The following is a 20,518-nucleotide window of genomic DNA, read 5'->3' on the forward strand; positions in this document are numbered from 1 at the left end:
TAAGAAGATATTTTTTTAGTGGGAATTAAATATTATAAGACTAAAACAACAATATAATTTTCATTTTCCACACTCAAGGCAGATAATAATGTTAATAATAATAACAGTAGTGCAAGCATTATCCGAACCAATATGCTGCGTTCTTAGAAACAATTTAGCATCATGCAAAATGTGCAAATCTCAATATCAAGTTTACGGACAAAACAAAAAGCAGCAGAAAGAAAAGGTTCCTCATCTGAACAGCTTGAAGCCAGAAGAGACTCAATTGGGCCTTGGTGTCGCCCACTCGACTCGCAGAATGAGGTTGTCATAGCCATAGCCATTAAGCTTGTTGATGGCTCGCTCTGCGTCTTCCCTGTTGACGAAGTTGACGAAACCAAAACCTCGACTGACTCCAGTCTTCTGATCTACAGCAACATACACACGAGTGACAGGGCCAAAGGTCCGGAAGAGTTCCATCAGGTCCGGCTCACGGGTGTCCTCCGAAAGATTGGTGACACGCACGGAGTTCTCATCATTCCGACGCCTCATCTCCGTCCCACTCCTCTCCGCACCCGCTCTCATGCTGGGCGGCACATACGCACCCTTGCCAGTGCCAGATTGCGACGCAACGGTCTCAGCACCTGGGGGCTTGTCGATGAAGCTGTCCGTTGGCGGTGCGAGATCCTTGTAAGGACACTTCGATGTCCAGTGGTCACCCTTCTTGCCACAGGTCCTGCACACCATAAGGACGGCACCAGCTTTGCCCATGGCAGCTAATGGATCTCCAGCGACCTTTGGCTCTTCGGCTTTGCTACCTGTTAAAAGGTGGATGTCGATGGACAACAAGAAAAAAGAGAGATAATTGTAAGGAAAGCATGCATGATAGTCTAAATTTAAATTTGAGTAAAAATACAGGTCCTGTCTCATTTGTTTATTGTGATGTTGAATTCATGTCATAACTGTGAAGCTTATGATGTCTTATATAGCATTGGCCTAAAAAATCCACAAAAGATTGAACATGAACAAATGACTTTTTCTATAGCTAAGAACAGCACGATGATATATGAACCAACTTTAACTAATCATAATAGAGATGGAGATCATACATGATAGCAAGACACCCACACAACTTCACATGCACAATCCCCAGTTGACATATGAACAGTATCCCCCTCAAACAAAGGCTAAATCAGAACAAATATATGGTCCTTATTATCACACATTTATCAAGAATCAATGACACGATGCTGCATCTGATTGAGCAAAGTGCCAACTTCATCACTCCACTACAAATACACACCTAAGTCATACATTTTCTTCCAAAAATATTCCGTGCACCAATAGTGTCACTGTCAGTATCATTAACCCTCCGACAGCATCCAAAAATCAGCTAAACGTATGCTAAACCTCAAAACTATCAATTATATTAAGTGGTTCTCCAAACAGAACTGCATTGTTCTGGTTCTATTGAGACTCCTTGCGCTGAATCATGACTAACCGAGGATAAAATGGCTCATCATCAAAATAATTTTAAACTTCCTTGACATGATCTCTCCTGTCTGCCCTCTATCACTGAAGTCACCAAGTCTTATCAAGAAAAATCAACAAGACTAGTAATCAAGTGAATTTATCATAACCATACTTATCAACTTTTGAAACATTATGTATCTCAGGTTTATCCTTAATCACCTAAGGAAGAAGTCACATCATCAAAGTCAACAGGACTAGAAACAACGTCGATCTATGCATCTCACAGTACTAACAACTTTCTAAAGATAATTTGTCTATGTTTTTGTTTAATCATCCTTCTTGACATTAATATAATGTGATGCAAATGCCTACTTAGATTTGTTTTTGCCTCCAGATCCAATGCTTTTTGAAAAATCCATAAAATCATTGATTCATACCTATACGTCCAACCTTTACAGGCATAAGATGCATCATTCCTTTCTCTTCAGCGGATAGTTGCTAGTGTTAGAAATGGGTTTCAAAACGTACTAAAGCAGAAATCAGGAAAAAGGTAAATTATGAAATAGTTCAGGTACTCCTATGGATAAAAAACAAATAACCTAACAGAAGAATCTGATGTGGAAGCTTTTATCTTAGTATAGACTAACAACACGAAGTAAGATTAATAGTGGGAGTTTTCTCTAGTTTCAGTGTAACAAGGTTAGAAAGGAGATCCAAGTGTAAATACAAGAATCCCTTGTTTAATCTTTCTCTCAAACTAAGACTTCCTCTCAAATAGGATTGCTCGGGAAGTAGAATGCAATCATCAGTGGTCAAATGGGTAGCCACATTGCCATTACATCCTCCCTTCCTGTTCCCTTTCCATGACCATCCTTAACCTTTTTTCTTTTAGTTATCTGTTTCCATTGGGTTGATCGATCCCACAAACTTATAAACCTAACAGCAGAAGTTTCCCAATTCAGTTTCATGAGAATGCCAGCTCGAGTGGGAACTGATTTCTTAGTAACAATGCCTCAATCTCCATCAACACGAAAATTTTGCTTTCGCTGACCCATATGTATCTTCTCTTCAAACTCCTGGACACCATCATTGTAGTGCCCAAGTTCTCACACTACAACACACCTAGCATGTTAATAGAAGCACAAATAAAATACATATATTATCATTACTTAAAAATATATTTAAATGTCTATGCTTAAGAAGTATGATATATGACAGGCTTATGCTATCAGTTTTTATATTTGATGTACATGCTTTCAACAATATGATGCACAAAGTTCTTCCAAATATTTTTTGAAATATATATAAGCATTGATGACTATAAGTATGTTTTATAGCGAAAAGGTATGATCCTCTGACTCGACAAATTTAATTATACTAGCGGACTTAGTATAAAGTTAAGTCATGAAAATAAGAATGCACACGGTGATTCGAAGAGACCGTTGCATTGTACTAAGCCTTAAGTGATTCTCAAGGTTTGAATGAGTTTGATCATATTTTAAAAAAAGTAAGCTTGAGATTTAAACATCATATATATAGAAGATAATAAGTTACTTATGCATGCATGGAGTAATGGATAATTATGCGGAGATAAAAATAAAAAAGTGTTCCCCTAAAAACTGCTAAGATCCATGAGTGAGATTGAAGAATAAACATAAAGTGAAAACCCTTTATTTTTATCAACCCAAACTAAACTCATATTAAGTTGTATTAACATTCAAATGATGCCAGGAAAAGAAAAGAAAAAAAAAACTGCAGATGAGGCATATGGGATTGAACGCAAGACTCCTTAGCTTCCTCTTAAGCAGATCTAGTTTTGGTCTTATCCTCCTTACCAGCCCAACCCCTTCCCCTAATTTTTCACTTTCTCCCTCAGTTGCTCAATCCTTTCTTCATTGAAGCTCAAGAACCCTGACTGTAAGGAAGATTAAGATAAAAAAACCTGACTCTTCCCCCTCTATATCTAGGGTTTTAGTTTAGCATATTGTCTTTAAGTTGCTTTTGTGTAACCTAAAATTTGATTTAATGTTTGATTTTTAGATATGTTGTATATGAATTAATTATGTTTCTAAGGCCTCTGATATTGTCTTAATATGATATTGGTATATCGTGTTATGGGTGTTTACAATCCTTGTTTTTCGTGAAGGGATTCTGTTCAAGCCAAATTAACACCCATAGGGATATAATTAAATCTTGCTCTTTTGATATGTCATAAAAGGATCCCTAGTGTTTTGTAGGATTTGAAATTAAGTGAATATCATTTTTGTACCCCAAGATATTAGCCTTAGAAACTCAGGCAGTCTTAACCGAATTTCAATAGAACAGAATAAAAAATGATAGTTGAATTTGGAGGGTACTTTAGTCTCCTAATGATTCTGTTTTTAGATGAAATTTTATATACATTTAGTTTTATATGTCTCCTGTGCTCCTACAAAATTTTATAATAATCTATGATAGTTTGGTTAACAAAAATAGTGAAATAAGATTACTTTGTAGCATTGTGTAGTTGGTTAATTGGTAATCACCATATGATGGATTATAAGTTGAATAGTTGGCAAACTGATAATGGAATTTAGATGAATTTATAAGTTAGATATAGTATAATTCAGAGAACATTATACCAAAATTAATTTGCATTGGGAGTTATAAGCTATATTTTTAATTTCAAATGATACCGCCCGTACCGGGCAATACGTACCGGTCCGCCAGCAAATCGGTACGCGGATCACCTGCTACCGGGCGATACCGTCGATTGGGGCTGTTTCCGCCCCATTACCACGCGAAATCAGTCGGTGATGGTCGATTTCGATCGTCACCGCCCGCTACTGGGCGGTATTAGCCGAGGGAGAAGGAAGAAGAGGGAGAACCTAGAGATCCGATGTCACTCTCCCTCGACAATCCCGATCCGTCGCCGCCCTCCCTCACCGGACGCCGCAAATGAAATGTCGCCTCCTCATCTGAGGCAACGAGGCCTCGGCATCGTCTGCAACTTCTCCTCATCCGCATAGGGAGAAGAAGCTTCGCGAGGTTTGTGGGGAGAAGAAACGAGACGATGTCACTATATATATATATATATATATATATATATATATATATATATATATATATATATATATATATATATCGAGCAATATACTCTCGGTATACTCGTACCGTACCGAGCTGAGCTCGATACTTCGATAAGGTACAAAATTACAAACCTTGGTTATAAGTGAATTAAAATGAAAGGATTTTAATTTAGACGTATCATGACCCTATGTTCTAAATTTGATATGTTTTCAGCTCCCTAGCACACCCAACCAATGAGGATCATGGCCTTATCACGAAAACTTCATTTTAAGGCAAATAAAGTATAAGCTTAATTTACTACAAAATAATGATTTTATATATATATATATATATATATATATGTGTGTGTGTGTGTGTGTGTGTGTGTGTGTGTGTGTGTGTAATGTGAACTCAAAATGTATTTTGAAAGCATGTTTTGAATAATAAGATTGACATGTTTTTAATTTATGTTTGAAAGTATATTTTAAAAGATAAGATGATCATGAGCGTAATGTATATTTAAAAACATGTTTTGAATGACAAGATGGTCATAAGCTAGGTCTAAACTCAATATTAATGTGTGCATTGCATAAGCATGAAAATATATGAATTGCAATGAAAAAAAATAATATGCATGTATATATTATAACGTGCAATGTGGGAATGCTCATATATATTATAATGTATAATGTGAAAGTGTACGTAGATATTATAACATGCAGTATGGGAGTGCGCGTATATGTTATGACATGTGATATGAGAGTGCACGTATATGCTATGACATGTGGTATGCGAGTGTACATATATGTTATGATGTGCGGTGTGGGAGTACATATATGCATTATGACGTGCGGTATAAGAGTGCACATATATATTATGAAATATGTAATAAAGTTCATGAATATATTATAATTTCTATTGCAGGTACTATGAATTATCCTTGAATATGTGTATTAAATCAGAATTTTATCTCCTTATTAGGAATCTATCATGTTGTGAAGCATCTGTCGTGATATGTTTAATACATTTGATTTTGAAATGTTGAAAATATAACACAATGCATGCTCATCTTAATATGTTAAATTGAAAGTTTATACTTCCTGAGTTATCACTAATTATAGATCTTGTTTTGCAAGTAAGGATACTGTTAATCCATCCATAAGATACATAAGGAGGTGAGCAAGTACGGGCCCATATCAAAGCAAGTATAGATGGCGACCTATAGGCACATTTTTATGTACATGAGTTTTGGATTGAAAATGCATGTGTGGTTTAAGATTGTGTTTATAACGTATGTACAGGTGTCAAACACCAATATGTATAAGGAAACCTTGTCATTTTGTTTAGCAAATTAACATATTTCAAAATTATCCTTTTTTTGGCTATATTATTTTTTATAACATTAGTAAATGAAAAGGTAGTATCCTATTACAGTCATGCATATAGGATATAAATGAAAGTAGAAATATGGTGCTACATGTTGTGGTATCGGAGCTGTGGTCATGAGCCATGTGGACTGTCTATATCTGTAAAAGCATGGACACTGCTCGATCATCCGGTAAGTTTTAATCAGGGATTGTCGTATTGCCCAAAACGATGTAGTTTGGGTGGTACGTACCAATACACAAACCACCCTGTTTCGAGCGATCCGAATTAAAATTATAAAAAAATAAAAAAGTGATGGACCCCAATCCATTTCAGCACTAAAAAAAGCAAATTAGGGCTCTTCTTAACTACGAAGCTGTAAGCTGCCTCTTCGCCACTTCGCCGTAACGATGTTGTAGCGGCACCGCCTCTTTGCTGCTTGCCACTGCAACGACACTGCCTCTTCGTCGTTGTGATATCGTTGCTTCCCTTCGACACTATCACTACTGTCGCTACTTCCCAAGTATCGTTGCACTTCTCCTTTTCTTTCTTCTTCTTCCTCTCTCCTCCTTCGTCTTCCGTTCCTGTAACAAACCTTCCTCTTCAACCTCTTTTTCTTCCTCGTCCAAACACGGTACGCATCGACGTACTGTGTCGATACACCAGTACAAAGCAACACATGTGCCGTTGATCGACACACCAGCTCGGACCAGTATGTCAAACCTTGGTTTTAATAAGTGAATTTTCTTGATTTGTTTCCTTGTCAAGGTTCACAATTTCGATCTGCACCAACGTACCGAGCCTTACTCGGTACGGTATGTACTGAGGTGTATGCCAAGGCATACCGGGCGGTACACCTAAAATAACTGAAAACCCTTGCTCGCATATCTTCCTAGTCCCTGAAAAAGAAACACATTAAGATTCAACTTCTACATAAGCAACATTCACTACAAGCAAGATCAAACAGATATCCTAACTCACGGAGCTCGTAGTATTTATGCAGAGAGAGCATAGAGGTCCGTAGCTCCGATAGCATCTGCACCAAGTACCTGAGCGTATCCTTCAAGTCATTGGAATCCTAACACAGGATAGGAGATCGGGGTCAAACGAGAAGCAAAACAATGTTGGGCGAATGGTGAAGGTTACGTTTAGCAATTAAGGCATCAGAACAGGATTGGGTTCCAACTAAGGCGTTGTGCTAAATGTCGACGATGTCCCCCGCCAGCCACTTCTCCTCGTCGTTGTGGTGCGGCAGCATCTCCACACCCTACAATCGATCGATGGGGCTCCTTCCGACGCCACCATAGTGATCTCTCCTCGATCTAGGTCTTCTTTCTCTACCTTGGATTTGATCCCCTTCTTCTTGCAACTAATATTTTCCGTTACTGCGATTTGGGTCAAGAATTTGATGATGGGACTCTGCTTGCATCAGTGTTCGCTGGGTCGGGCGTTGAACAATCTTCACAAGTTTGCATGTTAACTTAACGGGAACTTGCCTTTGTGCCCGACACCAAGTGAGCAGTTGTTTACAGACTTACAATTGTTCGTTCAACCTTCTAAAGTCCTTGTTTTCTCCTTCATCTCTTTTCTCTCTTGCACTCAAGGTGCTCACTGAATTGCTTATAAAGCTTCCCTCTTCGCGAAACATCGGGACTTGTTCGCCGCTCGTTTTCAAACTAATCAACTTGCTATTTTACAGATCCTTCGGGACCTATACGAGGTTGCAACTAGGCTAACCTTTTGCGGACGCATATATCACAAGGGCGCATCATGACTTAGGCAATACCAGCTAAGTCCGAGAAGTTGCCGCAAGAGTGCTTCACGACTTAGGCAACCCTAGCTAAGTCCGTGACTTTACTACAAGGGCGCCTCATGACTTAGGCAATTCTAGCTAAATTTGTGACAAAGTGTCAAAATCACTGTGTACAGGGAGAACTCTGTCATTTTGTTTAGTAAATTAACATGTTTTACTTTTAAAATTGCCTACTCTTCTGCTACACTCCTATTGATAGTAGTAAAAGAATTAAAAAGTAACATCCTACTTTAGTCATACATGTAGGGCATGGATGGGACCAAGAGTAGGGTGTTACAAATTATTTGACTCATGATTTGAAATTGACAATGGTGGTATTTACCCTAGAGATTTGGTGGCATCATTCGTATGAGATAGAAATGTGAATTCTATAATGATCACAAAAATTTGAAATACTTCCTTAAAAGAAGTTGAACATTAGGCAAAAGTGATGGCTGGAATCAACAAAAGATTATGATTATATGATTAATTAACATCCTAAGAAAGTAAATGTAATTGCTGATGTTTTAAGTAGAAAGTCAACCAACCTATCTACTTTATCAATAGTTTAAAAGCCTCTCCAAATAGACATGTAGAAATTTGAAACAGATATGATCATTAAATGTTTAATTGGGAGACTAGCAACTTTGTCATTGCAACCAACACTATTAGAGAAAATTAAGGCGCTACAAGTTAATGGTCCTTGCTTGAACCAATTAAGGTCTGAGATTAAGGCCAAAAAAAATGATTTTCAAAGGGAGTAATCAGATTTTAGTATAAATTGTGTGTACCAAAAGAAAGTGGCATAAAACACAAAATCTTAATAGAGGTACACTCAGCTTTATACTTAGTGCACCCTAAAATAGCAAAAGTGTACAGGGATTTGAAATAATACTACTGGTGACCAAGAATGAAGAAGTATATGGTCTAATTTGTTGAGAAGTGTCTCGTATGCCAACAATTAAAAATAGAACATCAAGAACCACCAGGTAGTAATACCCCAATGGACATGGGAAGAGATCAACATAAATTTTATCATAGGTTTGTCTAAACTAGTAAGAGATATGATGAACGTTGGGCTATTATGTCAGATAAATACTCAAGATTCACATTAGGATTTTAGAGGAGTCTTTATAAGGCAATGAGAGCAAAGTTAGCTTTTGACATTATTTTTCATCCTCAAAGAGATGATCAATCTGAAAGAATCATTCAAATATTAAAGGATATGCTAAGGGCATGTGTTTTAAACTTTAAAAAATCATAGAGCAAATATTTACCATTGACACGTTTTGCCTATAAATAATAGTCATCAAAGAACAATTGAGACGGCACCATCATGCGACAAGAAATCCAAATCACTTATTCATTGGGTGGGTTAAGATGGATGAAAGAAAATATATAGATCCGGATTTGATTAAAGAAACAAAAAAAGTAGTAGAAAGATTTGCTAAAAGATGAAAATGACACAACGTAGGCAGAAATGTCATATAGATATTGTGAAGAGCTCTTTAAAATTTGAGATAGGAGACAAGGTATTTCTAAGGGTGGCATTAATAAAAGGAGCTGTAAGGTTTAGAAAGTAAGGTAAACTAAGTCGTCGATATGTAGGACCATATAAAATTCCTGATGAAGTTAATGATTTGGCCTTACCTCCTACATTAGTAAATGTGCATAATGTATTCTATGTATCAATGTTAAGGAAATATATTTCAAATCCTTCTCATGTCGTAGAAGAAGAGCCAATAGAATTGGGCGAAAATTTGACATACATGGAATATGCTATATAAATTTTTGATATGGAGACAACTTCACAAATAAGAAGATTTCATTAGTCAAAGTGCTATGGAGGAATCATAAAATGAAAGAAACAACTCAAAGAGGAAAAAACAAAAGTAAGAAATGTCCAAAGCTACTCAAGTAGGAAATTTCAAAGACAATTTTTATTACGATGGAAGAATTGTAGTACCTAAATTCTTTTTTTTTTTTGATAAGTTGTAGTACCTAAATTCTCACACATACAACACACCTAACATGCCAATGGAAGCACAAATAAAATACATATGCTATCATTACTTAAAAATATATTTTTATGATGTCTATGGTTAAAAATCATGACATATGACATGCTCATGTTATTGGTATTTATAATTGACATACATGCATTCAAGAATGTCATGCACAAAGTTCTTCCAAATACTATTTAAAGTATATATAAGCATTGATGTCTATTTTAAGTATGTTTTGCAGCGAAAAAATATAGTCCAATGTGACAAACCTATTTGTGCTAGCAACAGTGATTTAAAAAGCGCTAGGCGCCAAAAGGCGCTAAGGTCCAAAAACGCCCAAGGCGCTAGGCCCTTGCCGAGGCGCTCGCCCGAGCAAAGCGAGGTGCTAAAATATAAAAATATATAATATAATTATTTAAAATTTTAAATAATTATATTTAAAACAGTATACTGTTATATACTGTTAATAGTATACAGAAGGAGAAGAAGGAAGAGTGTAAGGGGGTGCTGACTGAGAAAAGAGGAAGCGGCAGCGTGAGCGGGATTGTAAGGAGGCAGCGGCAGCGGGAGCGAGAGTGTAAGGAGGCAGCGGGAGCGGGAGTGGGAGTGTATGGAGGCAGCGGCAGCGGGAGTGGGAGTGTAAGGAGGCAGCGGCAACAGGAGCAGGAGCGGCAAGCGACGATAGCGGCAACAATAGCGAGCAGCGGCAGCGGGAGCAGGAGCGGCGAGCAGCGGGAGCGGCGACAGCGGTAGTAGTAGTGAGCAGCGACAGCGGCGAGCAGCGGGAGCGGGAGCAACAGTGGCAACGAACAAGGTTAGGGTTAGGCAACGACAACTGATATCGGTTTTAGTTGGTTCGATTGAACCAACTAACCACCGGAGACCGAACCAGACCTAAAATCCTGGTTCGGTCGCCTGGTTTAACCTAGGCGCTCACCCGAAGCGCCCAGCGCCTGGGCTCAGGCGAGCGCCCAAGCGGCGCCTCTTTGAACCGCGCCGCCTAGAAGTGAAGCGAGGCACTCGGGCCTCGCCTTGCCCGAACGCCTAGGCGCCCGAGCGCCTTATTAAATCGCTGGCTAGCAAACTTGAGTATGAGGTTAAGTCATGAAAATAATCATCTATACAATGATTAAAAAATACTTTTGTATTATACTAAGCCTTAAGTGATTCTCAAGGCTTGAATAAGTTTAATCATGTTTAAAGAAAGTAAACTTGAGGTTTAAACATCATGTATGTAGAAGATAACAAGTTACTTATGCATGAATCGAGTAATGGATAATTAAGTGAAGATAGAAATCAAAGAAGAGTGTTACCCTAAGAAATATTGAGTTCCATAAATGAGATTGAAGGATAAACTTAGAGTGAAAATCTTTTATTTTTATCAACCCAAATTAAGCTCATATAAAGATGTATTAACATTAAAATTATGTTAAGAAATAAATGAAAAAAAAGGAAACTTCAGATGAGGCATAGGGGACTAAACCCAAGACCTCTTGGCTACCTCTTAAGCAGCTTTAAACGAGCACCCCTTGTTTTGTCTTTATCCTCCTTACCAACCCAACACCTTTCCCTAATTCTCCACTTCTTCTCCCTAAAGAGTGAGGTAAGAAAACCTAACTCTTCCCCCTTTAAACCTAGGGTTTTAGTTTTGTAGATTGTAGACTGAACTTCTTAACTGCTTTTGAGTAACCTAAAATTTGATTTAATCTCTGATTTTTTAATATGTTGTATATGAATTTGTTATGAATCTAAGGCCTCTGTATTGCGTTAATCTGAGATTCGTGCATAGAGTTATGGGTGTTCCAATATGTGCTCAAAATCTCCTTTTTTTTAAGCTAAATTGACATCCTTAGGAATATGACTAAACCATATTCTTTTGATATGTCGTAAAAAGATCCCTTAGGGTTTTATAAGATTTAGAATTGAATGAATATCATCTTTATACACCAAGATGAGCCTGAGAAACTCAAGTAGTCTCAACCTAGTTTTAGCAGAACATAATAGAAGATTCTAAAAATTTTGTATACATTTACTAAACATAGTTTCAAATTCATTCAAGTAGTGAATTTGAATGGAACTTTAGCCTCTTAATGATTCTAGTTTTAGTTTTATATAGCTCCTGAGCTCCTACAAAATGTTATGATAATTTATGATGGTTTGGTCAACAATAATAGTGAAACAAAATTATTTCGTAGAATTATATAGTTCGTTAATTGGTAACCACTATATGATAGATTATAGGTTGAATTATTGACAAATTGATGATGGAATTTAGGTGAATTTATCGGTTAGATATAGTCTAATTCAGAGAATACTATACCAAAATTTTGCTACAAATTATTGTTTGTATTGGTAGTTACAAGTAAATTAAAATAAAAGGATTTTAATTTGGACATATTATGACCCTGCAAAATATGTGTTTTACATTGGGAGTTACAAGTAAATTAAAACAAAATAGCTAATATGTTGTTTGATATGTTTTTGATGATAGAATAATGTTAACTAGGAAATAATTAAGATCTTTAATGTTGTGATTAATACGTTTAATATTGATTTTTTTTGAAATTAGACACTTAATAAGTCAAATATTTATATTTCATGCATATTAAGGAGTCAATCATATATTTGTGATGGTATAATAAGTTTAATTAGATTTTTAATACCATGATTAGTAACCTTAATGATGATTTAATCGAAATTTGATCGATATTAGGTCAATTCAATGTAATCGAAAAAGATATATGATACTATTCTTTCTTAATTTATATTTCTTTTTGCTAAAATTATACAAAATTTATATTTATTTCTAACTTAAAAATTTTAGTCTAACTTTTTTTTTCTATTTTTCAAGTATTTTTGAAGGTTTTTTTAATGATTTTGGGAGTATCGTCGGTACACCTTGGTACACGCCATACCAAGCAGGGCTCGATATACTGGTATTGATCGAAATTACAATCTTTGGTGCTAGGTACTATGAATTATTCTTGAATAGATGTGTTTTGATTCACTTTAAGTGAGAATTTTGTCTCCTTATTAGGCATATGTCATGCTATGATACATTTGCTGTGAAATGTTTAATGCATTTGATTTAAAAAGATTTAAAATATGGCACAATGCATGCTCACGTTAATATGTTAAATTGAAAGTTTATACTTTCTGGGTTATCACTCATTGTATACCCTATTTTGCAAGTAAATATACTATTCCTCCATCCATGAGATGAGTAAGGAGATAAACAGGTATGGACTCATGCCAAAGTAGATATAGACAATGACTAGGCACATTTTTATGTACATGAGTTTTGGATTAAAAGTCCATGTGTAGTTTGAGATTATGTGCTTATAACATATGTACAAAATTCAAACACCAATGTGTAAAAGGGAAACCCTTGTCATTTTGTTTGGCAAATTAGCATTTTTCAAAATCGTCCACTTTTCTACTATACTATTTTTTATAGCATTAGTAAACGAATAGATGACATCATATTCCAATCATACATGTAGGATACGAATTAGGAGTATGGTGTTACAATAACAAATTAAGACTACTCAAAATAACCCTTCCCACCCAAAATTAGGTCTACTACTAATAATTGCCCACTTAGTTATCTCAGTCCTCATTTAATTTCCCTCACATGGTCACACCATCATCTTAATAAGTTTCCCTCGATTTCCTACAGTATCTATAAAATCACATAATTGTACATATTGAGATAATCCTAAAATTCTTCATAGTCCAACCTCAAGAGAATAATTAAACTTTTACCTATCACTAGCTAGCAACCTAAGATAAATCTCCAGACAGTGCTGAGTCTCCATACAAAGTAGTTACACTTCTACCTATCACTAGCTAGCAACATAAGATATCCAGACAATGCCGAGTCTCCATACAAAGTAGTTAAGCAACACAGTTTCTTCCACAGGAACCTGAAAATTTTCTATAAATATCATTCATGTTCATGACTAAATTAACATTATCTATTGATCCAGATTGTTGCCAACTGCCAAGTTGTGTGTATTGTGAAATTAGGTGTTGAGGACACCATCAAGAAAAATGGTCGACAAGATGAATATTATCTCCCATCACAACTTAAACTCCACCAAATAAATGAGTTAAGCATTTCCATATCAGTGAATAACACTTTTTTCAAAATATTTAATTAAGACATGATAGAAGGTATAATAGAGGGAAGTGTAGATAAAGTTGCACAAAGCACGTAAAAAATACATATACAAAGTATCTAAAACAAAACATATCCCATCTAGCATATGGGAAAACCATGAAAAGTTTAGGTCCAAACCGAAATATGCCTAAGATAGCAACCTTATTCATTATCAACATCAAGATGCAAAAATGATCACTCATAAATTATACAGGCTCATAAATTATACAAGCAGGAATATAGAGTAAAGTTACAGTCCAAAGCAAGGTTGAATAGAATAACAAAAATAACAATAATAATCTTTGAACAAAAGATACCATTATCATAAAATAATTATTAAGCACAAAAACAATGATAACATAGTGAGTCACTAATCCAATGAGCTACTAATATAACAAAAGAAACCACTAGTGAATCCCAAATTAGGACTAAGTTACATTTTTTCACACTTATCCTCTTAGTTGGTGCTATAACACAACAAAGTTAATCACGTTTTAGTTACCCTGAATGACTTATTTTATTAAAACAATAACAAGTGCAATCACTAGAGGACTGAGAGGTAAGAGGAACCTCCTAAAAAACTATTGTTTTCTCTCTTTAATCCTTCAACCCATATAAATTAGACAACATGCCCTTTAAAATGATTTGTTGGATGCTACAAGCTAAATGCCAATATATCACCCATACATAGCTAAGTTGTCACCCAAACTAAACTGAAACTTCAGGCTCCCCTTCAAGGCTTTCATCTGGACTCATTATATGGTACAATGGAGAACTAAATCTCATGAAGAAGATTAAAAATGAGACATAATGATGTGAACAATATTCTTGAACACGTGAAGCCAACCAGTCCGAGTACTGGACATGGCATGTCAGCTTGACATCTAAAGGAATAAGCATTATATAAGAAGGCCCCTCCAAGTGTGATCTCAATTCGAACTTACTAAGACTGAACACCCAACCTTCTTACATGTTCTTCTTGCCTGTGATGAACAGACTAATTTTTGTGGCAGCAACTCTTATGCCATTTTTTATAAACATGGACCAAATTACAGTATCAATGGTGGTAAAAGATTTATATAATCGACCCCAAATAGTTGAAACTTATGGTTTTGTTGTTGTTGTTATTGTTATTGTAAGACCAAAACAAGATGGACCTTTTTTTAACGTGAGAAAATTTTTTCCTTGATTGGGTCGTGACTGCAATCCCTCAAGGCAGTTTCCCCTCTTCCAAACGTGATAACACCCACAAAACAAGCCAAGTCAGATAAATTGTGTCACATCAGGTTGACACAACCAAAATTGATTATATCATAGTGATATAACAAAAGCCAAGTCAGACACATTTTAATGTCCCCGAATGACTTGTTGTATTAAAATAATAAAAAGAGCAATCACCAGAGAATTGAGAAGGAAGAAGAACCTAAGAAGCATGAACACAGGGACACAGATACAACGCAACATGGACACGACGACATGCCATTTTTTAAAAAAATTAGGACACGAACACAGCGAGAACACATGTATTTTTTAATATGTATATATAATATTTGATTAACATGAGTTTTATAGTATTTATATTTAAATTTTATAAAGTCAACAATATGAACAAATAAATATCATTATACAGGTTAAAACAATTAAAATTATCAAAATTTAAGTATCCAAAACAAAAGTTGAGTCCGTCAAATAATATTTAAGAATGTTTGAATATAATTGATATATGTTTTCTTGTGACCATCTCCAGATTTCTTTTCTTGTAAAGCATATGGCACTCTGAGGGCCACACGAGTGCAGTGCAGCAAGCAAGTATCTGACACATGTGTCCATGTGTCTTGACACGTGCCGGATGCGTCAACCAAAAGCACGTGTTTGTGCTTCTTAGAAAAGAACCTGTGAGGCACTTGATTTGCCTTTAATCCTTAAACCCATAAGTTAGAGAACATGCCCCTTATAATTATTTGTCGAATGCTACAAGGTAAAGGCCAATATCACCCATCACCTAGCTAAGTTGTCATCCAAACTGCACTGAAACTTCAGGCTCTCTTTAAAGGCCTGTATTCGGAATTATTGGAAATGGTACAATACTGTCCTGCTTTTCATGAAGAAAATTAAAAGTGAAACATACAAAGGAATCAAGAAGCAGCCCGAATTCGCTTCACATAACATAATCAGATATTGTAATTGGCTTTTCAACTCAGATCCAGATAAAAGTAATCAAGGAAAACAAAGGATAAGGCAAGGTCCCATATTGATCCCCTAAATTACGCCACGCAACTTCAACCAAGTCCCACTAAGTGCCTTAAAGAAATGGATTTGCGCCATAGATCCAGGACTGAAAACTTCCTACATGAAAAAACCTTCTTTTTTTTTCGCAATAGGAGAAGGAAAAAAGAAACTGGCATCACCAATCACAAATAATGACCTTTTGACGTTCTTTTCTTCTTCAGAAAGAATTTAGTGTAAACGAGATCGATCGTACCCATGAAGAAAACGACTAGATCGAGTATTAATAGAAAACCCTAAAAAGATGACTACCGAGTCTCCCGGAAAGAAAAAGGAGAAAGAAGGTAACGAGGAGGAAGGGAAGGGAAAGGATCGAACCGGGGGCGCGAGGGCGCTCGAGGATGATCTCCTCGGTGGAGACCATGGTGAGGCGGGCGCCGGCGTCCTCGTGGGCGGCATCGCCGAACTTGGGCCAGGATCGGCGCTCGAGGGCGCGCTTGCTGAGGCGGGCGCGGGTGAGCTTGCGGACGCGGGTGGTGGTGGTGACCCGCACCTTGTTCCCCTCCTCGTCGAACCGGTACTCGATCACCTTCTTCACCCCGTTCTCGTCAGGCCCCACCACCACCCGCGGCGGCAGCAGGAAGTCCAGGTCCTCCGCGTCGTCCTCCAGCTCCCCCCATCGCAGCTTCCCCATGTCCACCGCCATCTTCCCCTCTCCGCTTCCTTCAGAACAACGGCGACATACGGAGGGTGAGTTACATCTGAGGACAACCCTAAGCCGTTTTCGAGTCCGACTCGGGTCGGACCGGTGGAGAATTTTGACTTGGTTAACCATAACATCGTAGTTAATTGGACCACACTCTTATGCCTCAACATTCGTGCCAACTATGAGGCTAATCTGATCGGACCCAGTGGCCCGACATACTTCATAATTGTTGTTGGCATAACAGAGAAAAGATCGCATATGTGTACATATAATGTGACGTAATCATATATTGCTTACCTTACGATTAACTATATCACAATTAATCAACGTTTCGTTCACACGAGGGGTTTAGTCCCACATCGAGGAATCTAAGGGTGGCGAGAACGCAGAGATGCTTAAAAGAAGATTCGTGCTACGATTGTAACATACTTACCTGGACGGGGTCTATGGGCGATCAAGAAGGCTCATGGCCTAAGCCAATGGCCTCCATTGCACGTTGGAGGAGCATTGGCTTACCATCTCCCCAAGTGGGAGAGTGGACGTCATAATTTGTGATAGGGGGGTACGCGCACGCGCGGCCCCTACCAAGTTTATACCAAACTTTTGTGTTCGTTCGACTTCATCTTTTGGGTCAATGTGACCAGTTGGATTCGCTGGGAATCGATTTGGATTTATTAATTTAAAATTAATTAATTCGATTTAGTTAGTTAGTCTATAATTTAAAATTAATTAATTTGGTCGGTTTGATTAATTAATTTAAATCAATTAGGATAATTAATTAGGTGGTTTCGATTTGATTCAATTTTCTAATTCCATTTGAACACTATTAGCGTCGGTAGCCCCACGCAGCGCCGGCACGACCTGTTGCACCGCGGCGGGGTGGAGTTGGTGCAGTGGTGGCAGCATGGGTTTGTCCGCTGCCTGCGCCTCTCGCCTTCATGGCCTCGGCTTCATAGCTGCAGGTGGAAGAAGGAGAACAAGGCCGCCACCGTGAGGACCACGCTGAGAGCCACCATTTTTGTAACTCATATCGTTGCTTCTGCTTCTTTATGTCGGTACAGGCTGAGCTGCAGTGCGGGCTTGGCGTTTACGATCAGACTTTGCCAAGACTTGTTGCTGTAGGAGTGGAAGAAAGAAGACGATCATATCACGGGCAACAAGGAAGCAGTCCAGTTCCATTTCCATGTGAGGTTTGCTCCGCAAGAAACAGCTGCACCAAAGCATTCGATTCCACTTCCACCCTAACAAGCAAACCTTAAATGATAGTAATAATAGAGTGACCTTCTACATTACCAGCAAAAGCTATTTAGTCACTCTTAGATGTTAAATCAATCGAGAGAAACTTGGCTCTAATACTAATTAGTAGGACCGTATCGACATTAGGAGAGGATGAATTAATGCTTTCGTAAAAACATTGATTTAAAATTTTTATTCGATAAAGCTTGTATCGGAAAGTATTTAAACTTAGAAAGCAAGTGAGAATAATAGATAATTGAATCAATAAGTAATGACAATGAAAAGTAGGAAGAAAGTGTACACCGAGTTTATAGTGGTTGGTCATAGCGACCTATGTTCACTCTCGATTCATCTTCCGTCGAGGCCATCGATGTTCACTAATGATCTTCTTTCAATGGACGGAGACTAACTACCCTCTTTACAACTCTTTCTCCTTTTTACATGTTTAGGAGAGAACATTTACAAGTCTCACACATCTATTAGAATAAGCCCAAAACTTAAAGAGGAGGAGACACTTAGCACTTTTCAAAGCTTTACAATTCAGAATCACTAGAGTTTTTGTTCACTTTTCTTGTTTTCTCAAGCAAAAAAGAGTGAGATATTTATAGACCCTAAATGACTTCAAAAATAGAGCCAAAAAATGTCTCATCCCTGGTTTCAGGGATACTAGTAGTACTACCACTAGTATTGGGTGGTACCACCACTTGTACCCCTGACAACTAATGGTACTACCACCTAGTCTGGGCGGTACTATCGCTAGACTTTATGGGAAACCATGTACTAGTGATACTACCACCAGTCTGGGCGATACCACCGTCGGGTCTTTCGAAAAATGTACACTTGATATGTTCTAGCAGTACCACCGCTTGACCTAACTATAGGTCACTGAATGAGCCCAACTCAGTCCCAGATCAGGCCCAAAGGGTCCCTAATTGAGTTAATAGGGTTACACCCAAAACTAACTCAATTTAAGACCTAACTATGATAATTAAGACTTAAACAATTACGAGACAAGAAATTTAAGTTGTTTGGCATGTTGTTAGTTCATCCGAACTCCCAACGAACTTTCGACGTGTCGTTCGAACCTTCAACGTATCTCCCGATCTATCGGCATGTTGTCTCCCGCAACATTTGATCTTAGCGTAATGTCCGATTCTTCCGGCCCGATGTCTGATTTCTAACTCCGTCCCAACGTTTGATTCTTTTTGCTTTAATCGTTTTACTTTTTTCTTATCAAAGTTAATCCTACATTATTTTTCTTAAAATGCAGATTAGATCATAAACTCATCAATCAATTAATTTTATCATCAAAATCTGAGATTTAATAAGAGACTCCTTCCTTCAAGAATACTTAATTATGTAATTTCTCAAATATTATTTCTTCTTATCCAAGTCCTCTAAGGAAATAAACTTGGTAAGTCTTTTTATAGCTACAATTGCCCATGCCTTATATGTAGAGCATCAATGCTAAAAATTATTTTACACTTCCACCCTAACAAGCAAACCTGGCTTTAATACTAATTAGTAGGACCGTATCGACATTAGGAGAGGATGAATTATTGCTTTCGTAAAAACATTGATTTAAAATTTTTATTCGATAAAGCTTGTATCGGAAAGTATTTAAATTTAGAAAGCAAGTGAGAGTAATAGATAATTGAATCAATAAGTAATGACAATGAAAAGTAGGAAGAAATTATACACCGAGTTTATAGTGGTTGGTCATCGCGACCTATGTTCACTCTCGATTCATCTTCCGTCGAGGCCATCGATGTTCACTAATGATCTTCTTTCAATGGACGGAGACTAACTACCCTCTTTACAACTCTTTCTCCTTTTTACATGTTTAGGAGAGAACATTTACAAGTCTCACACATCTATTAGAATAAGCCCAAAACTTAAAGAGGAGGAGACACTTAGCACTTTTCAAAGTTTTACAATTCAGAATCACTAGAGTTTTTGTTCACTTTTCTTGTTTTCTCAAGCAAAAAAGAGTGAGATATTTATAGACCCTAAATGACTTCAAAAATGGAGCCAAAAAATTTCTCATCCCTGGTTTCAGGGATACTAGTAGTACCACCACTAGTACTGGGTGGTACCACCACCTGTACCCCTGACAACTAATGGTACTACCACCTAGTCTGGGCGGTACTATCGCTAGACTTTATGGGAAACCATGTACTAGTGATACTACCACCAGTCTGGGCGATACCACCGTCGGGTCTTTCGAAAAATTAACACTTGATACGTTCTAGCGGTACCACCGCTTGACCTAACTATAGGTCACTGAATGAGCCCAACTCAGTCCCAGATCAAGCCCAAAGGGTCCCTAATTGAGTTAATAGGGTTATACCCAAAACTAACTCAATTTAAGACCTAACTATGATAATTAAGACTTAAACAATTATAAGACAAGAAATTTAAGTTGTTTGGCATGTTGTTAGTTCATCCGAACTCCCAACGAACTTTCGACGTGTCGTTCGAACCTTCAACGTATCTCCCGATCTATCGGCATGTTGTCTCCCGCA

General features: G+C 37.3%; 1 protein-coding gene and 1 non-coding gene across 2 annotated transcripts; one reads left to right on the forward strand and one right to left on the reverse strand.

Annotated features, from left to right (window-relative positions):
• Positions 1–41: 41 nt before the first annotated feature.
• On the reverse strand, positions 42–16,827 carry LOC103999791 (uncharacterized). Its single transcript, XM_009421649.3, has 2 exons — positions 16,430–16,827; positions 42–797 (listed from the first exon to the last, which is right to left on the reverse strand). Exons 1-2 carry the CDS (start codon positions 16,755–16,757, stop codon positions 262–264), a joined length of 864 nt encoding a protein of 287 aa, XP_009419924.1. The 5' UTR covers positions 16,758–16,827; the 3' UTR covers positions 42–261.
• Positions 16,828–17,182: 355 nt separating this feature from the next.
• Positions 17,183–17,341, forward strand: LOC135671087 (U1 spliceosomal RNA). Its single transcript, XR_010512631.1, has one exon. It is a non-coding gene; the product is annotated as a U1 spliceosomal RNA (small nuclear RNA).
• The last annotated feature ends 3,177 nt before the right edge of the window (positions 17,342–20,518 follow it).

This window comes from Musa acuminata, unplaced genomic scaffold (genome assembly GCF_036884655.1).
Source record: "Musa acuminata AAA Group cultivar baxijiao unplaced genomic scaffold, Cavendish_Baxijiao_AAA HiC_scaffold_1137, whole genome shotgun sequence".
NCBI classification, from domain to species: domain Eukaryota; kingdom Viridiplantae; phylum Streptophyta; class Magnoliopsida; order Zingiberales; family Musaceae; genus Musa; species Musa acuminata.

Coding starts and splice junctions, on each gene's coding strand:
- LOC103999791 (XM_009421649.3), bottom strand. CDS start 16,757: ATGGCGGTGGACATGGGGAAGCTGCGATGGGGGGAGCTGGAGGACGAC. Junction 798..16,429: donor CGAGCGCCCTCGCGCCCCCG/GTTCGATCCTTT, acceptor ACCTTTTAACAG/GTAGCAAAGCCGAAGAGCCA.